Source organism: Sturnira hondurensis, unplaced genomic scaffold (assembly GCF_014824575.4).
Source record: "Sturnira hondurensis isolate 20B ecotype Veracruz unplaced genomic scaffold, ASM1482457v3 Scaffold0022908, whole genome shotgun sequence".
NCBI classification, from domain to species: Eukaryota; Metazoa; Chordata; class Mammalia; order Chiroptera; family Phyllostomidae; genus Sturnira; species Sturnira hondurensis.
The window spans coordinates 9,648,192-9,667,466 of NW_028095539.1; the positions used below are offsets into that span (position 1 = coordinate 9,648,192).

General features: G+C 64.0%; 3 protein-coding genes across 4 annotated transcripts; 1 reads left to right on the plus strand and 2 right to left on the minus strand.

The window, feature by feature from the left end:
* Positions 1 to 215: 215 nt before the first annotated feature.
* TPRN (taperin) lies at positions 216 to 8,071 on the minus strand. Its single transcript, XM_037036920.1, has 4 exons — positions 6,168 to 8,071; positions 938 to 1,169; positions 737 to 843; positions 216 to 632 (listed from the first exon to the last, which is right to left on the minus strand). Exons 1-4 carry the CDS (start codon positions 7,995 to 7,997, stop codon positions 570 to 572), a joined length of 2,232 nt encoding a protein of 743 aa, XP_036892815.1. The 5' UTR covers positions 7,998 to 8,071; the 3' UTR covers positions 216 to 569.
* Positions 8,072 to 10,079: 2,008 nt separating this feature from the next.
* Positions 10,080 to 11,604, minus strand: TMEM203 (transmembrane protein 203). The gene has a single exon (XM_037036926.1). The coding sequence runs from the start codon at positions 11,390 to 11,392 to the stop codon at positions 10,982 to 10,984; it is 411 nt and encodes a 136-aa protein (XP_036892821.1). The 5' UTR covers positions 11,393 to 11,604; the 3' UTR covers positions 10,080 to 10,981.
* NDOR1 (NADPH dependent diflavin oxidoreductase 1) lies at positions 11,353 to 18,969 on the plus strand. 2 transcript variants are annotated; one of them, XM_037036922.1, is made up of 14 exons: positions 11,353 to 11,872; positions 12,206 to 12,283; positions 15,709 to 15,806; positions 16,095 to 16,193; positions 16,275 to 16,376; positions 16,483 to 16,692; positions 16,851 to 16,972; positions 17,065 to 17,285; positions 17,374 to 17,481; positions 17,553 to 17,667; positions 17,751 to 17,897; positions 17,981 to 18,099; positions 18,172 to 18,266; positions 18,356 to 18,969. In XM_037036922.1, exons 1-14 carry the CDS (start codon positions 11,633 to 11,635, stop codon positions 18,498 to 18,500), a joined length of 1,899 nt encoding a protein of 632 aa, XP_036892817.1. In that variant the 5' UTR covers positions 11,353 to 11,632; the 3' UTR covers positions 18,501 to 18,969. The 2 variants fall into 2 exon arrangements, with proteins under 2 accessions (XP_036892817.1, XP_036892818.1); XM_037036923.1 differs by having other exon boundaries at positions 11,611 to 11,872; positions 12,255 to 12,283.
* The last annotated feature ends 306 nt before the right edge of the window (positions 18,970 to 19,275 follow it).

Sequence of the window (19,275 nt, forward strand, 5' to 3'; positions counted from 1 at the left end):
AGACTGGGGCATACAGGGAGGTCCCTTGTGGGCAAGGGGAGGGCAACAGGCTGTAGGGAGTAAGAACCAGCCCTGCAAGTTACAGGGTACCCTCTGGGCACCCCTACCCCAAGGCACAGAGCCTGGGTCCCCCTCACAGCCCGTGTGGGCTCCCCACCTGCCAGCCCTGCAGTGGGGCCTGACATCCCGTTCACAGGCAGAGGGTCATGCGAGGAGGCGGTCTCATCTGGTGATGTTTATTGAGTCCATTGTCAGAGGCAAGAACAGATTTCCATTCACCATGAGGGAGGAGGCTGAGCTCGGCCACAGGTGGGGGTAGCCTTGGGGGGCTACTTGTGGTCCTACAGAGGACAGGCAGCTGAGATAGCCCTTCACTCTGAACACATCAAGTAGGCCCTGGGCCTAGCAGCCGGCAGGACGCTGCCCCTAAACCATGGCTGGAGAGTGAGGAGTGACGTCCCAAGGGACAGAGTGGCCCCAGGTGCCTCAGGAAGGGAGGGTGGGTCATGGGGGGCAGAGCCTGGCAGGGCCAAAGGGGCTGTGGTGCTGGCCGTCTGGAGGGACTGGGGTCAGAAGTAGAGGGCTGGCTCGCTGCGGAAGTCCGAGAGGTCGTCATGACTGGCAGGGGTGAGCTGTGGGGTAGGAATGCCATCAGCTGATCCTCGCCCAGGCCTTAGGGACCCACCCCACCTGGGACCCACCCTGCCCACACCTGGGCATCCTGGCCCCTGCTCACCATGACCTCCTTCTGTGAGGGCTCTGCCTCAGCCGGGGCGTGGGCCAGTGCCGGCTCCTGCCAGTTGCTGAAGGCTGTGGAGTGCTTCGGAGTGTAGCTGGACAGGCCTGCAGACCGAGGGGCACACGTGTGAACATGTGAACGCACACAGGTGGCCCAGGCTGCCCGCTGGGCTGTCCGCCTGGACAGGTGGGCACTCACCTGAGCTGCCGTCAGGAAGGCGAGGGCTCTCAGGCACCGCGCTGCTCACGAACTTGGCTCGGGGCAAGAAGAGCGCAAAGGGCTTCTCCACGGCCCCGTTGATGTCGGCCCCCTCCTCCGCTTCCTCCTCCTCCCCCTCCTCCTCCTCCCCCTCCGCCTCCTGCACCAGCGAGCTCTCGGAGGGGTACTCGAAGGTCGTGTGCAGGCTCTTGTCATTGAAGGAGATCTTCATCTGGGGAGAAGGCACATCAGCCAGAGCCGCTATTGGCCTCCAGCTAGACCAAGGGCGGCGCAGTGGGGGTGTCAGGCCAGAGCAGGGCAGCCGAACATGGCATCCACCTTCAAAAGCTCTGACAAGTGGGGGGCTGCCTCTCATCTGAGAAGAGCCCCCCACCCGGACCCTGAAGACCCCTAAGACAGCTGGGTCTGGCTGCCTCCAGCCACCCCACGGGGTCTCCGGGAGACACTAAGGCGGTTCCAAGGGTCAGAGGGTTGTCTTCTCAGCTCGGGGGAGCAGAGCACCAGCCACACCTCCCATTTGCTGGCTCCACGCAGGAGCAAAGTCCGGGTCAGGCTGCCTGGCGGCCCCGCCTCCTCAGCACACAGAGGCTCCTGCTGTTGGCTGGGGCCCCTCTCCAGAGCCAAGTTCATGCTGCAGCCTGCTGGGCACCTAGATGGTCCTGCCCAACCAACTCAGCATGGACCACCACTGCCAGGCATACCCGAGGCCACATCCCCACAGACCCTGAAGCCAGCAGCTGCCACGGGCCGGCACCAGGAGAGTGGCCCCACGTGCTGCCGCCCCATTTCATGGGCAAGTCAATGGCGGTCTGAGACAGCACCAAGGGCCGGGTCGGGCCCTCTCCTCCCACCCGGCTGCTGTCTGGTCCCCGTCCACCCTGCCCACTCCACAGCCTCCAGAATTTCCCGCCTGGGCCACCAATCCCCAGGCCTGTGTGCAGGATTCCGTCAAGCCTGGCGGTCGGTAATGAATACTCAGCCTACCTGCAGCAGATGGAAGCAGCCCTGCTGGAGCTGGAAATACTAAACTCCTGAGCACAGGACACCAGCAGCCAGCTCAGGTTCCTCGTCCGCCCCAGGAAGGAGCCGGAGGCAGGAGTGGGGCCCCCAGGCAGAGGACCATGGGGCCCAGGGACTGCGAGACAGGGAGGGCCTCACCGGAGGGCTGGGCTGGCAGCCCCAGGCAACAAAGGGGCCTGGATCCCAGCCTCGGGCATGTGTAGGACCCACCAGCATCCATGAACAAGGGCACACACTCCCACAGACCTGCCCTCTCTCTGGGCCACAGGAGCACATGCAGCCCCGCCTGCCTACCAAGCGCAGGGTCCTTCTGGCTCAGTGTGGCCCACAGGGCACATCAAGGTTCCCAGAGCCCTTCACCACAGGCACCCGCACGGACCAGCAGCAGACAACCCAAGTCAGGCAAAGGCAGGAAGGAGATGTCTGCTTCCATCCCCGGGAGGCACGCTGTCCCTCACTCCACTTTGCCTCTGCCGTGGGGGCCAGGAAGGGCAGGGGCCTGGCATAGGGGGTGATCACCACAGTCTACAGGTGCCCACTCACTGCCAGCCAGCTCTGGGGGTCACTGCCTGGCCCTCTGGGACTTGGGGATCCCTCAGGAGGTGCCCAAGGCAGGACGGAGCTGCTAGCCCAGGCCCCCCCCGCCCGCCCCAAGGCCCAACAGTGAATGGGACTTCCAGTCACCTCCAGGTACATGGCATTGTCCCTGAAGACCCTGAGCCTTCTGGACCCATCCCCCACGGCTGAAGACACAGGAAGGGCTGGCTGCCAGGGCCAAGGCGAATTAGCGTGCCCTCATTAGTTCACATGACTAGCTCCTAGCAGAGAGACTGAGGGGGCTGGGCACTCGCAGGCACAGCCTGACACAGCCTGACCAGGTTGGGGTTGGGCAGTGCTCACAGGCCCTGCCTGCACCCAGGGGGCCCAGCTTTGGGTCACGTCCCACCTCCCTCCATGACCCCTTCACAGCCGCCTCCTCCGTGGGCCCATGTGTTCTGGTGACGCATGCAGCGGGGGCACCTCCCAGACCCCCGGAAGGTGGCAGAGTGTGTGGGGCTGGTGCCTGCACACGCCCAGCCACCTGTCTCTGGGGACTTTGACCACCGCACTGAGCACGGAACACGGCCAGCAGGTGGGTCCTGGCTGGCCCACCTCCCAGCTCTCTCAGGTCCTGTTCCCCTCACCCTGCCCACCCCGCCCGCCACCCTGGACTCCGGGCCACCTGGGCTCGACCAGCCCCAGCTGGGATGAATGCCCCAGCCCTCACTCCCCACATACCCCCTGGCTACCCCCTTCTCTCAGCCCTTCCCCCAGCCCAAGCTCGGGTCTCCCTGTGCTGCCCCCACCTAAATTCCCCACGGGGGATCCCGAGTCCAGACCCTTGGCGGGTGGGGAAATGGAGCAGAGCAGGGTACAGGCCTGCCCCCAGGGCCACGGGGCTCTGGGCAGACCACTGAGGGGGTGACCTGCAAGAAGAGTTGGGCAGAACGGGAAGGGTGGAGCGCAGACGCAGCCACAACTGCCAGGTGCCTGGTGGCCCTCCACCCCCACCCCGGCAGGGAGTGCAGGACTCCACCCTGGCAGGCAGGCAGGTGGCCGCACAGGCCCCAGAGGGCAGCGGCACCCAGGTCTGAGGAACAGCTGAGATTGAGAGCTGAGGCCACGCCAGTGGATGAGGGTGCTGGGGTCACCAAGGGCGGAGTGAGGGCAGAAGTGTTGAGGCCCGAGCCCTGGGGACATGGACACACTGGGCTGGGCAGCGTACCAGCGGGCGAAAAGGTGAGGAGAGCAAAAGGAGGGGAAGGAGCCTCCAGACAGCAAGGAGCCTGGCCGGGTGGCTTCTCACAAAGGGGAGGCCCGCAGCACCAACCCCATGGGAGGCAGGTGCAGAGAGCGGAGGGGCCGCCCCTCCCACCGACATCGGGGGCCGGCAGGGGTGAGAGGGAGCCCAGCCGCCTCGCCCAGCAGCAGCAGCCTGGCTTGGCCGCCCACAGAGGTGGCGATAGAGCATCTGTGATTCTGCGGAGATAACTAAGTGGGGGTGTGCGCTGCCAGCGGGTGTCCCCAGGGCCCGGGCAGAGAGGCAGCCCCCGAGGCTGCACCCGGGCACAACACTCTCCCATGAGGTGCTGCCCAGGGAGCTCAGCTGCAGGGGCCCACTGCACCCATACCTCCTTCCACCGCCCTGGGTCAGCCAGCCATGCCAGGGTGAGAGTGAGCAGTCAGCCCCGAGGCCCAGCTGGCCTCCAGACAGAGGGAGGGGGAGCGGGGAAGGGATGCAAGCACAGGCTGGCGGAAGTGGTCCTTGTGCGGACGAGGCCCGCAGCCCAGAGGGGCCACGGAGTAGTGCCCAGGGGCCACAGACAGAGGGGCCCCAACCCGGCAGGCTGCTCTGAAGGGCTGTGCAGCCCTCACCCCCGTCCCACCTGCCATGCGTCCGGCCCTCCCTGGGCAGGGCGGCTGGTGCGTGCCCAGGCAGGAAGTCAGCGCCAGCAGGTTGTGCTGCTCTGACAGGGCAGGGCCCTCCCAGGCCACTCGGCCATGCCAGGCACCGTCCATCTGGACCCACAGCCCCCTCAGGCTGGCATGGAGACAGGGCCAGGCTGGTGGAGCGCCCTCCACTCCAAGCCCGGGATGCCGCCCGCTCCCCGCCCTGCTGGCCCCCAGGCCACTGCCTCACCCTTCTCACACCAGCCACCCGCAAGCAACCCCACAGCTCTGCACCCAGCCTGGGCCAGGGTGCACCGGGCTGCAGCCCTCCAAGCCCAGGAGGAAGCCAGGCTCCCACCGGAAGGGCAGCCAGGGTAGCACAACAGCTCTAGAGACGGGGGCCACCCCTCGGGCGCCAGGACCTGCCTCTCCTCTCGGCAGAGCAGGGAGCAACCATCACCTCCGGTTCTCCCAGTGCAGCCAAAGCCAAGGGTCGGAAAGCAGGGTGGGGGCACATACGGGAGCTGCACGCATAGGGCAGGGCTGGAGGCCAAGGCTACTGGGTGGATGGTGCCTGGGAGGTGAAGGGCCGGGACTGGGGAAGAGTCATGGCCCATGGCCCCGAGGAAAGGCCAGGCCAGGCCAGGCCAGGCAGGGGGCACTTGGGGAGCCAGGTGCGGGTGCTCGACCCAGCAGTGGGGACTGGCAGGAACGCAGGTGCCCTCGCCAGGGAAGGAGACAGTGACATGGGGTGGGGGGTGGGGTGGGGGACATGGTGCCAAGGCAGTAAGGACATGAGGCAGTAAGTCAAAAAGAAGCAAACCGAGGGGGGAGGTGGCCAATCTGGCAGGCACATCACCACCCCCAGGGAAACTGAGGCTGGGGCAGAGGTGGCCCAAAGGGCCCCAGACACCCGCAGGGAAAGAAGAGGCCCGCCCGCACCACTCTGTGCCGTCACTTCTCGGGAAGTCAGTTCCAGGGAAGCACATCTGTTCCCTGCCTGCATCACCACACGATGGGGTTGTCCTTGGAATTTGCCCTGGGGCCAGATACAGGTGATAAAACGACCAGGAAGAATGTGAGGAACGCTTCCTTGTGCTGAGAGGGTTCCAGGCCACCCAACAGGGCAGGGCCCCAGGGATGGAGGCTCCCGGGTCACCCTCTGCCCTAGGCCCCCCTCCCTCAATGAGGGGAGCTGTCCTCATCTCCCCAGCGCCAGAGCTCAGACGAAGCCTGACACACACGAGGGGCTAGGGAGCCCTGTCAGAGCCCAGGCCCCGCTGAGCTCCAGGCGGCACGCCTTCTGGGGGGCTGAGGGCACCCCTCTGAGTGGCTCTCTGCGCTGTGCCCCTAGGCTCACAGCAAGGTAGGGATCCCACCACACCTGGCTCACAGGCCTCCTGCCCCTTCCCACTTCTGTCCTGGCACCTGCCACCGGAATGGGCCCGGAGGGCAGGTCACACCAGAGCTACTGCTCTCCCACCTGGTGGCCGGGTGGAGCCACCAGGCCCGATCTTGTCTCCCAGCTGGACTTCCGGCGAGAAACAGCTGCCCAGCTGCTGCCAGACAAAGCGCTGGGGCTCAGGGCAGGGGTTCCCCCCACTTGGCCCCTCCTGGCACCGGCATGGGGCCCCAGCCCCAGCTCTGCCCTGGTCCACAGAGAAACAGGCCCCCCACCCCACGCCAGACGTCCTGGGAAAGCCTCCCAGGAGACCCACCGTCTCTGCACCCCTGGCTGCAGACCTGCCCCACCACTGACCTTCTTCCTGGAGGAGCCAGCCTTGCTGAGACAGGACTTCCGCAAGGCCAGGTAGCCTCCGATCACTTCGATCTCATGCACCATAGGGTAGCGCTTCTTGAGTACTGCCCCCAGGACAGCGGGCGGCTCTGAGAGGCTGCCCACCTCCACCTCCTCCGCCTCCTGTGGCCTGGGTCCCCCGTTGGCCTGCAGGACCCCTGGCTTCCTCTTGGGTACCACCGTGAAGGTGTTGCCACCTCGGTGCAGCTCTGACGGGCGGTACTGGGGAGGCGCACCAGCCGCTGAGCAGGTCAATTTGGCTTCTTGGGGGATCTCGTCCTCCGAGTCCACCTCATCGATGAAGGTGACAGGCAGCCCTGGTCTACCAGGCTCCCCACCAATCTTGGCCAAGCCGGGAACCCCGAAGCCCTGGGAAGGCTCAGCTTCGGTGGCAGCCGGAAGGGATGGGGGTGGTGGTGGTGAGGATGGCCTTGGCCACCTAACAGCCCGCTCCACTAGGGCAGTGGCTGGCCTGGGGCAGGCCCCCTCCTGGACCCCCAAGGGTCCCCTCCCACTGACAGGCGCATTATCGGCTCCAGCCACTACTTGGGCTCCGCTCTGGGAGCCCTGGGAAACCGAGACAACCTCTGTCTCTGGAGGCCTCACAGACTGACTCCCTCTGGTAGGAGGAGTTCCGAAGGCCTTGCGCTTGGGGATGAACACAAAGGAGTTTCGAGAGTTCACGCGGAGGCTGGCCAGGGCCCGGGCCTGCAGGTCCCCGGCGGGAATTGTGTCTATATCTGGCTTGGGGGCCGGCCGGATCTCGAAGGAGTCGTTGGCGCTAGTGGCTGAGGAGACCCACTGGCGCTGGCTGGGAGTGGCACTGGCATGGCTGGGCATGGGCAAGATCCGGGGCGCAGCTGGGGTGGCACTGGAGGTCGTGGGACTAGGGGGCGGGTGGGTAGGGAACTCCCCTGACTCCACCTTTGGCTTGCACTCGCTCGGCCCAAACTCAGAGCCTGCAATGCAGTTGGCAGCACCGGCCTGGGATTCTGGAGCCGCGGGCCCGTTGGGGAGAGAGCGAGTGCCCGAACCGCGGTGCAGGCCGCGGGGATGGACGGTGAAGGAGTTGCTGCTGGTCTTCTGCAGGAAGTCGCTGCGTCGGGCCCCGGGTCCTGCGCCGCAGCGCTCAGACTCGAAGCAGGCGACGCGCTCACCCACCCGTGGGCCAGTTGGGCCAGGAGAGGGTGGCTGCAGCGGCGGCGGCGGCGGCAGCGGCGGCGGCGGCGGTGGCGGTGGCAGTGGCAAGGGGCGACTGCGCTCTGGGCTCCCTCGACCGCGCGGCGCAGTCGGCGGATCGAACTTCTGGAGTAGACGGCTGACGCGGCCGGGTGGCGCCGGCGCCTCGTATACCACCACTTCGGCGGCGCAGATGCGGGCAGCTGGGCCCGCGTCAGGGCCGGGGGCAGCAGGCGGGAAGCCAGGTGCCGACTCGATGATGAGAATGTTGTCGGCGCGGATGGTGCGCACGCCCGGCACACGGCTGTACAGCTCCAGCAGCTGCTGCACCGGCCGCGCTCCCGCTGCGCCCGCGCTCCCGCCGCGCCGCGCCCCGCGTCGCCGCTCCGACTCGAGCCGCATGAATGGGTTCTCGCACAGTGGGCCCAGGCTATCGGCCAGCACGAGCCGCTCCTCCACCGGCTCCGCTGGCTCCGCTGTGTCGCGCCTGGCCCCAGGAGCAGCTCCTCCGCTCAGAGCCGCCAGCTTGGCCCGCTTCCGCTCCAGGATCTCCCGCTTCCAGGCGGGCATTGCCGCGCGGGGCCCCGGGCCCGGCCGCCCCAGTCCTGCCATGGTGCGGAGCGGCCGCCGGAGCCAGCGCGCGCTGGGAACTGCGGCCACCGCCCGCCGCGGGCCTTTGCGCCTCGGCCACTCCCTACCCCACCCGCGGCTGCCGCCTATTGGGGGAGGCCCACTTAGGCCCGCCCCGAACCCGGCAGCCCCACCTATAGCAGAAGTGGATGGATAGCCTAGCTGATTGGAAAATGTTCTCCCTGGCCCCACCTTCCAGAGAATCTCATTGGACAGCGTCCCCACCGGACTCGACTTCCACTGGGGAAGGCCCCCTTGAACACGCCCCCAACACCTCGCGCGACTCATTGGTGGCCCTCACTTCCGCTTCTGCACCTTGTCTCGGTTCTCGGGGCGGAGGCTTGGAGCCCAGGGAGGGCAAGTCCTGGCCGGCTGCAGGAGACCGAACCTTGCGCTCTGCGTTGCCCATGACCTTGGCCCGGCCGGGTCCTTCCTCTTGGTGCCAACACCCAGCCCGCTTGTTCCTCACGCTGAGACCGCAGTGGAGGAAGGGCCTACCCAGAACCAAAAGGCTATCCCCGCTCCCACGGGTGATGCGCAGGCTGCACACCAGCCTCCCACCTCTCGGTCCAGGTCCCTCCTGGTCCGTGGACTGCCCACCTACGGTCCTCTGTCCCCTGCGGAACTTAGCAGAAATGCCAGTGCTGGAGCCCCGCCAGTGCTGAGGACTCGGTTTCTCGGGAATCCCTGGCTTTGCTGCTCCACAGAACGGATGGTGTTGCTCAAACAAGTGGGAAAAGCTTACCCCACACTTTGCCGTCCAGGGACCACAGGGTGTAGACGGGACTCCAGAAACTGTAAGGAGGCACAGAGGAGAGGGGACTTCCTCTCCACAAAGGAGCAGGCCCACAGCTGTCTAATGCAGGAAGAGCCACGAAAGCCAGGCCATGTATCCCCAAGCTACTGTTGAACTTCCTTCCACCCCAAGGCTGGTAGGGGTCTCACTGACCCTGAGGACACAGCCTCCCGGTCCACGTGCCATTAGGAAGCTTACTTCCCAAGTGCTGTGAGGGTTGCCCAGTGCCCACCCCATTCTTTTTGGTTTGCTGGAGCCAAGAGGAGAAGGGAAATCTGCTCCTGGGAGAAAGGGAACACTGACATGGGGAGATGCCACCTGCCTTCCATACCTGCCCTGCAGTCAGCGGCTGCTCAGTAATGACACTCCTGCTTCCCACACCACTCATCTCTTAGGGGAGGAGTTCCAAGGGCACCCTGGGCAGGTTTCAACCAGAGGTGCCTTTTTCACTGTCTGGATGCCATGGCGGTGAATCACCTTTCCGAAAGAAGATAACCTTCTTATGCTCATCACCTGAAACAGCAACAGGACTCCCTAATGCTGAATTACAGAATAAACACAGGGGAACGACAAATGTGCAAGCTAAAAATGACATTCAAAGGAAACCCACCCCAGGTGCTCAGCTGGTGTCTGGCTTCTGGCACGTTGTGTCACTCCGGAGATGTTTCTGTGGCTGTGGGACAAACCAGACCCGTCTCCAACTCAAGCAACACAGCATGCACCCTCAACAAAGGGTCACAAAGTTGCAGCCCTGGAACATGGGTCCACAAATCTGGCTTGTAAAGGCCCACGCTGCTCACCAGGGACATTTTTCTTCCAGAAGACTTGGCAATGTCTGGACACACTTTTGGCTGTCACAAATGAGATGCTACTGGCATGTAGTGAGTAAAGGCCAGGGATGCAGCTAAATATTCTGCAATGCTCGGGAGAGCCCCCTGCAATAAAGAACGATCCTACTCAAAAGACCAACAGTGCCGAGACCGAGAGAACCCGCACACTATAGCCACATCTGCAAATATTCTCTCCTACAGAGTGGCAGCAAGGTCCACAAACAATACACACTGGCCATATGCCAAGGCTCTGAGGTCACACATACTACTCGGTAGGACCTCAACAAGGGCCTGCCTCACATCGTCGCCATGTCAGCCCCCAAGGCAGGAGGTAGCAATTCTCCGAGGGAAACCTGCCCATCCACCTACACCACACAACAGGAAGTGTCTCAGCACTCATTTGATTTCACTCCGATTGGTCAGGCAAACACTGTGCAGTTCAGCAAAACATTCTTTATTTTAACCTCAGCAAATAATCTCATTTGGCACCCGACTGGTATCAAACCAAAGCCCTCAGGCCGACACGAGTGGGCTTCAGCCATTCGCAAGCCTCCCACTTGCAGGTCTCCACGCCTGTGGGCGTCAGGACACCTGTTCCTCTGTCCCTCCCTCAGTGGGTCTCAGGTGCGCTAATGCCGCTGGCCACAAGGTGGTGGCAGAGTCGAGAAACTGCGATCAGCTGGGACAGGAAGTCAAGCAGAGCCTTTAAAGCAAAGTTCTTTTCTCAGGTGACAGATCACCAGACAGGGCCCTGATCATGCTTACTCAACACAGTCCTGTCTGCCTTGGCTGGAATGACGGAAGGGCCACCCTGTCCCCAGTGGCACAGGGGAGGAGATCGAAAGCTGGCTTTTACTTTTTAGAGCACAAGTATCTAAGAAGTCTTATCTAAGAAGTCAATGGGTGAATGGAACAGTAGGCCCTTAGGTCAGCGATGCTGGCTGTCTCTGCAGTCTTTGCACAAGGGTGCTTTCCCAGGGTCCATGAAAATACTCAGAGCACATTAAAACATTTTACTTATACTCAATTTCCAGCTGTCAGAGGAGTTCAGGACTGTCTGCCCTGGGGCCCTTCTCAAGATTGTCATTCAGGATTAGCTATTCAAAGAATAAAATAACAGAAAATACATCTTTTCATGCTTGCTGAAAAAACAGTTTCAGGCATGACTGACATACAGAAAACTGGGCACTCTGCAGGGCATAGGCTGGCATTGCTTCCAGACCCAGACTTCTCCCCCGCTGCGGCGGAAGGCTGGCTCCTCAGACTTCCAGGGGGTGGTCCTCAGCTTGGGCTCCAGCATTCTCGCTACGGAGAGCTCCCTCTCTGGCCACTCTGTGAGGTTAGTTGACCCGGCAGGCGCGGATCATGAGCAACTGCAGGAGAATGAAGACTGGAGACGTGATCAGGCCGAACCAGAGCTCCCGAGTCTGCTCTACCAGCTTCTGGCACAACAACATTTCGAAAACAAACTTGAGGCTAAGAACCGTGAGGATCCAGAAGAGGCGGAGCACGGCCAGCCGCTTCTCTCCGTCCTGGAAGAGACGCACCGACACGATGGTGGTGAAGTAGGTGCTGAGCCCGTCAGCGGCGAAGAAGGGCACGAACACGTTCCACCAGGAGAGGCCGGGGGCCAGGCCGTCCACACGCAGTGCCAGCAGCACGGAGAACACCAACAGGGCCAGCAGGTGTACGAAGATCTCGAAGGTGGCGAAGCCCAGCCACTGCACCAGCTCCCGGAGCGAAAAGAGCATCGCGCCGGTTGAGCGCGGGCGGGGGCCCAGCCGAGAGCCCCTCCCACCGAGCTGCACCTCTTCTCCCTGCGGGTTCCGCTGACGCTTGTCGCGGCGAACGGGAGGCAACGAGCTGCCCCGCCTGCAACGGCTCTCGGTCCCAGCGCGCCGCCGATCTCCAGGCCTCGGCTCGGGACCCAGCACTGGCCGCCAACTGACGCCCGCCCCGTTCGGACGCCATGCCCCGACGGGCGCGGAGTGATGGCGTCATTTCCGGTAGGCGCCGGAATTCGGAAGTCGGAGCCGGTCCCGACCTCCTGCTCCAGTTCTTGGGTGCAAGGGCCTCCGGGGTGCATAGATTCCCCAATGCCCAGCCGACGGCTGCTGGTCCTCTTCGGCAGCCAGACGGGCACGGCCGAGGATGTGTCGGAGAGGCTGGGCCGCGAAGCCCGGCGCCGGCATCTCGAGTGCCGGGTGCAGGCGCTGGACTCCTACCCTGTGGTGAGGGCTCCCTGGGCCTGGGTAGGGAGACCGAGCGTGCTGGGGGCGCCGGCCCCCTGAGCCCTCGACCGCAGAGCGCCGCGTTTTGTACTGAGAGTGGACCCGTCTGTTACGGAGGACGGAGGGGATGGGAACGCTTGGGAACAACAGCTCACCTTAGCATCTGGAGGAGGGGACAGGAGGAGGCTGAGGAACCCATGACTCAGGCCTGGGCTCGCGGTGCCCCCTAAGTCCCTTTGCCCTGACACCCTGAGCGAAGAAGAGGGGCCGGGCTGAGGGACGGGTGCCTGGTCCGTACAGCCTGCGCTCTTACACCAGTGTTTTTTTGTTGAGGCGAACCTGATTAATGAGCCCCTGGTGATATTTGTTTGTGCGACCACGGGCCAAGGAGATCCCCCTGACAACATGAAGGTAAGGCCGACCTGAAGTGGTTCCCTTTGCTCAGGGGCTCAGACTCCAGCCCTGGCCCCTCACCCCGTTTTCGTTGCCTGGTGGGTCTTAGAAGCACAATGAATACTTGCCTTTTTCCATGGTGCCCAGTAGCCATGGGTTTGAGAGGATGTTTGGGGGCAGGGCCAGGGGTTCTGGTTATCCTCCTTAATAAACTCTTCACAGGTCACCATTTTGACCTTTTGTATTTTTCCAGAGTTATATATGAATCTGGGTCTTCTGTGTATTTCAAAATTCTTTGACCTTCAGGGAGCATTCTTCAATTCTTTGATCATCTCTGGGGCACACATTATATTTCAAGCGTGATCTAATGCCAGGAGTCCAGTGCCATGAAGCCACAGCTCTGCCCTCAGGGAGCCAACAACAAGGAGAAGTAGCAGGGAAAAAGGCAGTCACAGGGCCGGAAACCCACGCTGGGGGCTGGGGGTGGGGGGAGTGCCAGGCGTGGTGGGAGCACTAACCTGGGGGCTCAGGGACAGCTTTCTGGCAGACAGGAGTGTGGGCTGAGTCCTGAAGGATATATGGGCATAGCTCGGCCCCAGCAGAGAGGAAGCGGCCTGTCAAGGGAGGACAACAGCCCAGCCTCCAGGAAGAGTGAGAAGCAGCTCGGGCACTGAGCCAAGGAGCGTGTTGGGGAGGAGGGAGACGAGGTGGGAAGCACGGCCCGGTCCAAGCAGCCCGGTCGCCACAGGGAGACAGTCACATTCAGGTCCTAGCAAAACCACTGCCGGTCTGCAGGCGGGCAAGGACAGCACTGAGGACCACATTGCGGGCAAGACACTGAAAGTGGACACGTTCCACAGACGCTGTGGTAGGCTCGGCAGGAGGCGGAATTGAGCGGATCTCGAAGGTGAGGGAGGAGGTGGGACTGAGATGGGTTCAAGCTCCAGTACCAGGAAGGAGGGTGGCTGCTCATGCAGAGACACGCCAGTGAGGGCCCGGCGAGTGGGAGTCGCTCAGGTGGAGATGCAAGGTGGGTCTAGAGCTCCAGTGAGGATCTAGGTTGGTGGGGGCTGGAAGGGCAGGTATTGGAGAGGCCCAAATAGGAAGCCTGAGGAAAGAATGTCACCCTCCCCGGGACGGGCTGTGAGGGGCAGGAAGGTGGCCCCTGCAGCAAGAGAGGGAGCACACCACGGCCATGCTCAAGGGCAGGGAGGGGCTGTTTCCAGAGGAAGGTCTTCCTACCCAGAGCTGTGTGGCGGGGAGATAAGGCCTGAGGGGCGTCGGCCGAGCTCAGTGCAAGGACTGGTGGCCTGGGGGCAGTTTCCGAGGCTCGCAGAAAGAGAAGGGCAAGAGGCAGTCTCCGGGAAAGAACTCAGAAAGGCTTCTGCTGTGGATGGGGCTGAGGCGCTAAAAAGAAGGTGCCTGTAACAAAGGAGCGACTCAGGCCAGCTGCAGGGCTGGGGGCGAGGACCGAGAACAGGGCCAGAGTGGGGTGATGTGGGAGACCTGAGGGCAGGACCCAAGCACAGGGTCTCAGGCGACCAAAGGCCAGAGGTGGCCGGTGGGTGTGGGAAGTGCAGGGCACAGGCAGGAGGGTTGAAGACCCTCTGAAGCTGGGCTGGGTTGGGCTGGGCTGTCAGGGCGGAGGTGCAGACTCAGTGTCTGGTGCCAGAGGCACAAAGGTGGTGATGAGCGCACTGGGCTGAGGGTGGGTGCAGGAGGGCAGAGTGCAGGGCTGGGCACCCACGGAGGTAGTCAGCAGAGGGGCCTGCCCCACAGTAGGGACTGGTGGCCTAGGGACACAGAGGCTGGGCCTCGGCTCCTGCTGTACACCAGGCTCCATGAGCAGCTGTGTGCCCAGTGGTGAGGCCCGGCTTCCATGTCGCAGCCCTGAGAACCTTCTGGCCAGGTGTGCACCCCCAGGCAGCAGCCAGGGGAGCTCTCCGGAACCCAGGGACTGCAGTGGGTGGCCGAGCAGCCAGGCCCCTGCCCCGTCTTTCAGCCACAAAGCCCATGGGAGATGGGCCCAAACTCATGCCTTCCTGTTGGCTTCTGGGGCACAGATGGACCACCCGGATCCCGCAGACTCTGTGGGAAAGGGCAGGAGAGAGTCAGGCCAGGAGGAGCAGCACAGGGCAGTTGGGGAGCTGCCTGCGAAAGGACAGGCCTCGGCCCCCGGGGCCAGTGTTGGTGACCCACAGATGCTCTTTGAAATGATACCAGGAGAACTTGAGGAGATGGACAGTTAAGAAAGTCTTCTGGGAAGTGTAACAAAATTAAGCCAGGAACAAGAAAGAATACATTAAAACTCCAGGGTCATTCCAGTAGCCGCAGAGTGAGGAGAGCAGGGAGGAAGTTGTCCTGGAAAAGTCTAAGGAGCCTCTCACGTGCCTAGGAAGGGGCCACCGGAAATGTGAAGGCCTCCCAACCAACTCGTCCACCCGGGTCTCTGCTGTGGGGGACAGCAGGGCTGAGGGACTCCGGCCTCTCAGCAGGGATTGCCCCTCTGGGCCGGTGCATGGCAAAGCCTCGGGTTCTCAGAGGTGCGATTTCCATCTGAGTGCCCCAGGCAGCAGTCAGCATGGGGAGCTAGGTCACAAGCATTCCGTCTTCTCCGGGTCCTGCTTGGGAGGCGCCTTGGGGGAAGTTCTTTGCGGACTTCCAGAAACCAAGGTCTCAGGAGGCCGAGCAGGCAAGGTCCCCAGCACTGGCCGGTGGCCTGTGCAGCAAAGTCCTCGGGAAGGCCAGGGGCGGTCCGGGGCTGACAGGGCCAGGGTCCATCCACCTGGTGGCCTCAGTTGGGTGAGGCTTGAAATGAGGAGGGAGGGGCCCAGGTCAGCACCAGGTGCTGGGAAGTTGTGGTTTAGAAGCCCTCTCCAGTGGCCCGTGGGTCCTTCAGCCAGCTGATGTGGCTCGGGGCCCAGGGGAGGGGCTCCAGAGGAGAGAAGGCAAGGAACACGCTCAGCCCAGAGCTGTTACCGAGCCCCAGCACACACTGGGGCCGAGGGTGGGGGTGCTCTGGGGACATGGGGTTCTTGGTGTGAAGAGAAGAGGAGCCTTCCAGGGGACCCAAGCCGGAGCAAGCCCTTCCGTCAGCCTGGGGGGAGGTGGGGGGTAGAGGGCAGTGCCCGCCCCACAGGGACCTGGCAGTCTTCCAGCCTCACCGGCCTGCCCCCCAGGGAGAAGCCCAGAGCCCTCTGCCCAGGGCAGGGACGGAGCCCCACACTCGAGGGTGATGGATGGCTCTGGGTCAGCTTTCTCATGGTTTTCTGCCTCTTCCACCTTTCTTGCTCTTGTGATAAAATAAGATGCGGTCTTGCTTTATATCAGTTCCTAAGGGGCAGGAGCCCAGAGCCCTGGGAGGGTCCAGGACCCCGCCCTCCCGTCCGCCTGCGGCCCACAGCCTGGAGCAGGGCTGCAGACCCAGTTTCTTCTGGCTGTAGGGCTTCTGGAGGTTCATATTCCGGAAGAACCTGCCGGCAGCCTCCCTCTGCCGGATGGACTTTGCCGTCCTGGGCCTTGGGGACTCCTCTTACGCCAAGTGAGTAGGGGCAGGCCAGGCTGCTGGCCAGGGGCACTGTCCTTGGGGTTGAGTGCAAGGTGTTGGGGGACAGGTGACCCAGCCTCCGGGGCCCCCAGACCACTTCCGATGCTTTTGGCATCTCTCTATGACACGTCCTCGCCCAAAGGGGTGTTACTTAGGGTTATTTCACAGGTGAATCCGTGGCATCAAGTCACAGGACACCAGAGCCCTTGCTGCCCACAGGCCTGCCCCCTGCCCTGCGTGGCCCCCAGCCGGGCGGCCGCAGCAGCCTCCCTCTCCACGCAGGTTCAACTTTGTGGCCAAGAAGCTGCACCGCCGGCTGCTGCAGCTTGGGGGCACTGCCCTGCTGCCCATGTGCCTGGGCGACGACCAGCATGAGCTGGGGTGAGTGAGGGCGGGGTGCCTCCTGTGGGCCAGCTGTGAGCGGGGCTCCTGACTCAGCAGGTGCCTGTGCCCTCCCTGCAGGCCTGACGCTGCCATCGACCCCTGGCTGCACAACCTGTGGGAGAAGGTGCTGGGGCTGCAGCCCATGCCTCCCGGCCTTGGTGTGATCCCTGCTGGAGTCCCGTGAGTGTGGGCCTTGCTGCTTCAGCACCCACAGGTGCAGCAGATGAGCCGGGCCCCCCCCAGGCTGCCGGTCTGACTAGCACTTGCACCCCTCCCCCCACTGCAGTTTGCCGTCCAGGTTCACCCTGCAGTTCCTCCAGGAGGCCCCCAAGCCAGGCTCTGCAGAGCAGCACGCGGCCGGGGCGGACCCTCCAAGTCCCCCTTCGGAGCTGCAGCCCTTCCTGGCACCCATGGTCACCAACCAGAGGGTCACGGGCCCCTCGCACTTCCAGGATGTTCGTCTCATTGAGTTCGACATCGCAGGCTCAGGGATCAGGTGAGAAGGGCTTGAGACACCAAGCAGGTGGCCCAGTCCGACCCAGGGACCACGGGGGCCCCAGCACAGACCCCAGCCATCCCTGGACACTGGCTCAGTCCTCTGCAGTGCCCTGAGCCCCAGCATCCTTCTGTACCCGCCATGGCTTTCCCATCCAGCTTTGTGGCCGGCGACGTGGTCCTGATCCAGCCCGAGAACACGGTCAGACATGTCCAGCACTTCTGCCAGGTGCTGGGCCTGGACCCTGACCAGTGCTTCACGCTGCAGCCTCGGGAACCAGGTGAGCCTCAGGCCTGGCCGCCACCCTCACTCCCCACCCCCCACCCCTGCCCAAGTCCCCAGTTCCCCACGGTCTCCTACTCTCCGCTGCAGATTCCCCCTGTCCTGTGAGACTGCCCCAGCCCTGCTCCGTGCGGCACCTCGTGTCCAAGTACCTGGACATCGCCGGTGTGCCGAGACGCTCCTTCTTCGAGCTCCTGGCCTGCCTGTCCCCCCAGGAGTTGGAGCGGGAGAAGCTGCTGGAGTTCAGCTCCGCCGCGGGCCAGGAGGCCCTGCATGAGTACTGCAGTAGGCCCCGCAGGACCACCCTGGAGGTGGGGGCCGGCGGGTGGCAGGGTGCCCTGGCCCAGAGCCACCGGCGGCCCCGCTGGCTGCGGCCCTCCTGAGGCTGTGTCTGTGCAGGTGCTGTGTGATTTCCCGCACACGGCGGCAGCCATCCCCCCAGACTACCTGCTGGACCTCATCCCCCCGATCCGGCCGCGTGCTTTCTCCATCGCCTCCTCTCTGCTGGTGAGGGTCTGCTCAGGCTGGGGTGCAGGCTGGCAGCCACACGGGCGGGCACCCATTGTCCCGTCCCCCAGGCTCGCCCCGAGAGGCTGCAGATCCTCGTGGCTGTGGTGCAGTACCAAACTCGCCTCAAGGAACCCCGCCGGGGCCTCTGCTCCTCCTGGCTAGCATCTCTGGACCCTGGGCAAGGTGACTCCGGCTCTCTGGAGGGCCAGCCTGGGCTTGGGCCCTGGTCCTTCAAGCCTCTTCACGCCACCTCCCTCCTGCCACAGGCCCTGTCCAAGTGCCCCTATGGGTGCGGCCAGGGGGCCTGGCCTTCCCGCAGACTCCAGACACACCTGTGATCATGGTGGGGCCTGGCACTGGCGTGGCCCCTTTCCGAGCAGCCGTCCAGGAGCGAGTGGCCCGGGATCAGAGGGGTGAGTGAAGAGGATGCATGGGAGGGCGGGGCCTGGGCTGAGTCTTAGGGCAAGTCCAATCTTGAGGCCCCTGCCCTCCCCAGGGAACCTCTTGTTCTTCGGATGCCGCCTACGGGACCAGGACTTCTACTGGGAGGCCGAGTGGACAGAGCTGGAGAAGAGGGGCTGCCTGACCCTGGTCACAGCCTTCTCCCAGGAGCAGGTGGGCGTGTGCAGGGGGCGGGGCGGGGGCGGGGCGTGGGCGGGGCCCAGACTCACGCAGCCCGCCCTGCAGGAGCAGAAGGTGTATGTGCAGCACAGGCTGCGCGAGCGAGGGCCGCTGGTGTGGGAGCTGCTGGATCGCCAGGGCGCCTGCTTCTACCTGGCCGGGTGAGCCCGGGCAGCGAGAGGGTGGCGAGGGGGCGCTGGCCCCTAGGGCGCCTGGGCGATGCTGAGCCCCGTCTGGCCTGTCCCTCCAGGAACGCCAAGCACATGCCGGCAGACGTGTCTGAAGCCCTGATGTCCATCTTCCAGGAGGAGGGCGGGCTCTCCGGCCCTGACGCGGCCACCTACCTGGCCCGGTTGCAGCGTGCCCTGCGCTTCCAGACCGAGACCTGGGCCTGAGGAGCCGCTGCCCCGTTGGACTCCACCCAGTGGGAGGGGGGCCCTCTCCCCCGCTCAGCCGCAGGCCTCCGGGGCCCCTGCTCAGCCCCAGCACCTCTGCCGCCCTGGCCTCTGGCTCCAGCTGGCCTCTCCCCACTGGCTGTGCCTTGGGGCTGTGCCGGGTCCTGCTTGAGGTGGTGACCCAGGAAGGCACTGGCAGCCCAATGGGCCTCAGGGAGCTTCCCTAACCACCAGCTTCCAGACAGTGTAGGGGTCCGGGGTGCAGGGTCCCTGGCAGAGCTGAGTGTGCCCTCCTCTGCCCCGGGCGACAGTGGGTTCCCAGTCATCCTCTGTCACACATGTGCCACTCCAGCCACCAAGCACCCCGGGGCCCCTCGGGGCCCAGGTGAAGGCAGCAAGGCCCTGGCCAGCACACGTCACCCTCACCTGGTTCCAGGGAGTCTTGGCAATAAATGGCGGGTGCAGGGCAGCTGCTGCTGACCTTTCCTCCTGCTGTCCCAGGGCCTGGGGAGGGGGGGGCACGTGCATCGCTACTCAGCCACCTTGTCCACAACACTTTGGTGTCTGGTTCTCATGGAGCAGGGGCCAGTGGTTTGCCCACCTTGTGCAAGCGCTGCTGGTGGGGGTGGTCTAGACAGGACTCCAGGAAGGAAGAACATAGGGAGTCACCTGTCCAGGCTGATGTGGACCATCCCTTCAGCCTGGGAACGGGAGTCCAGGCCGCAGAGGGAGGGGGTGTGGCCTGAGAGCAAGGCGGGGTGGGAGGGAGGGGCTG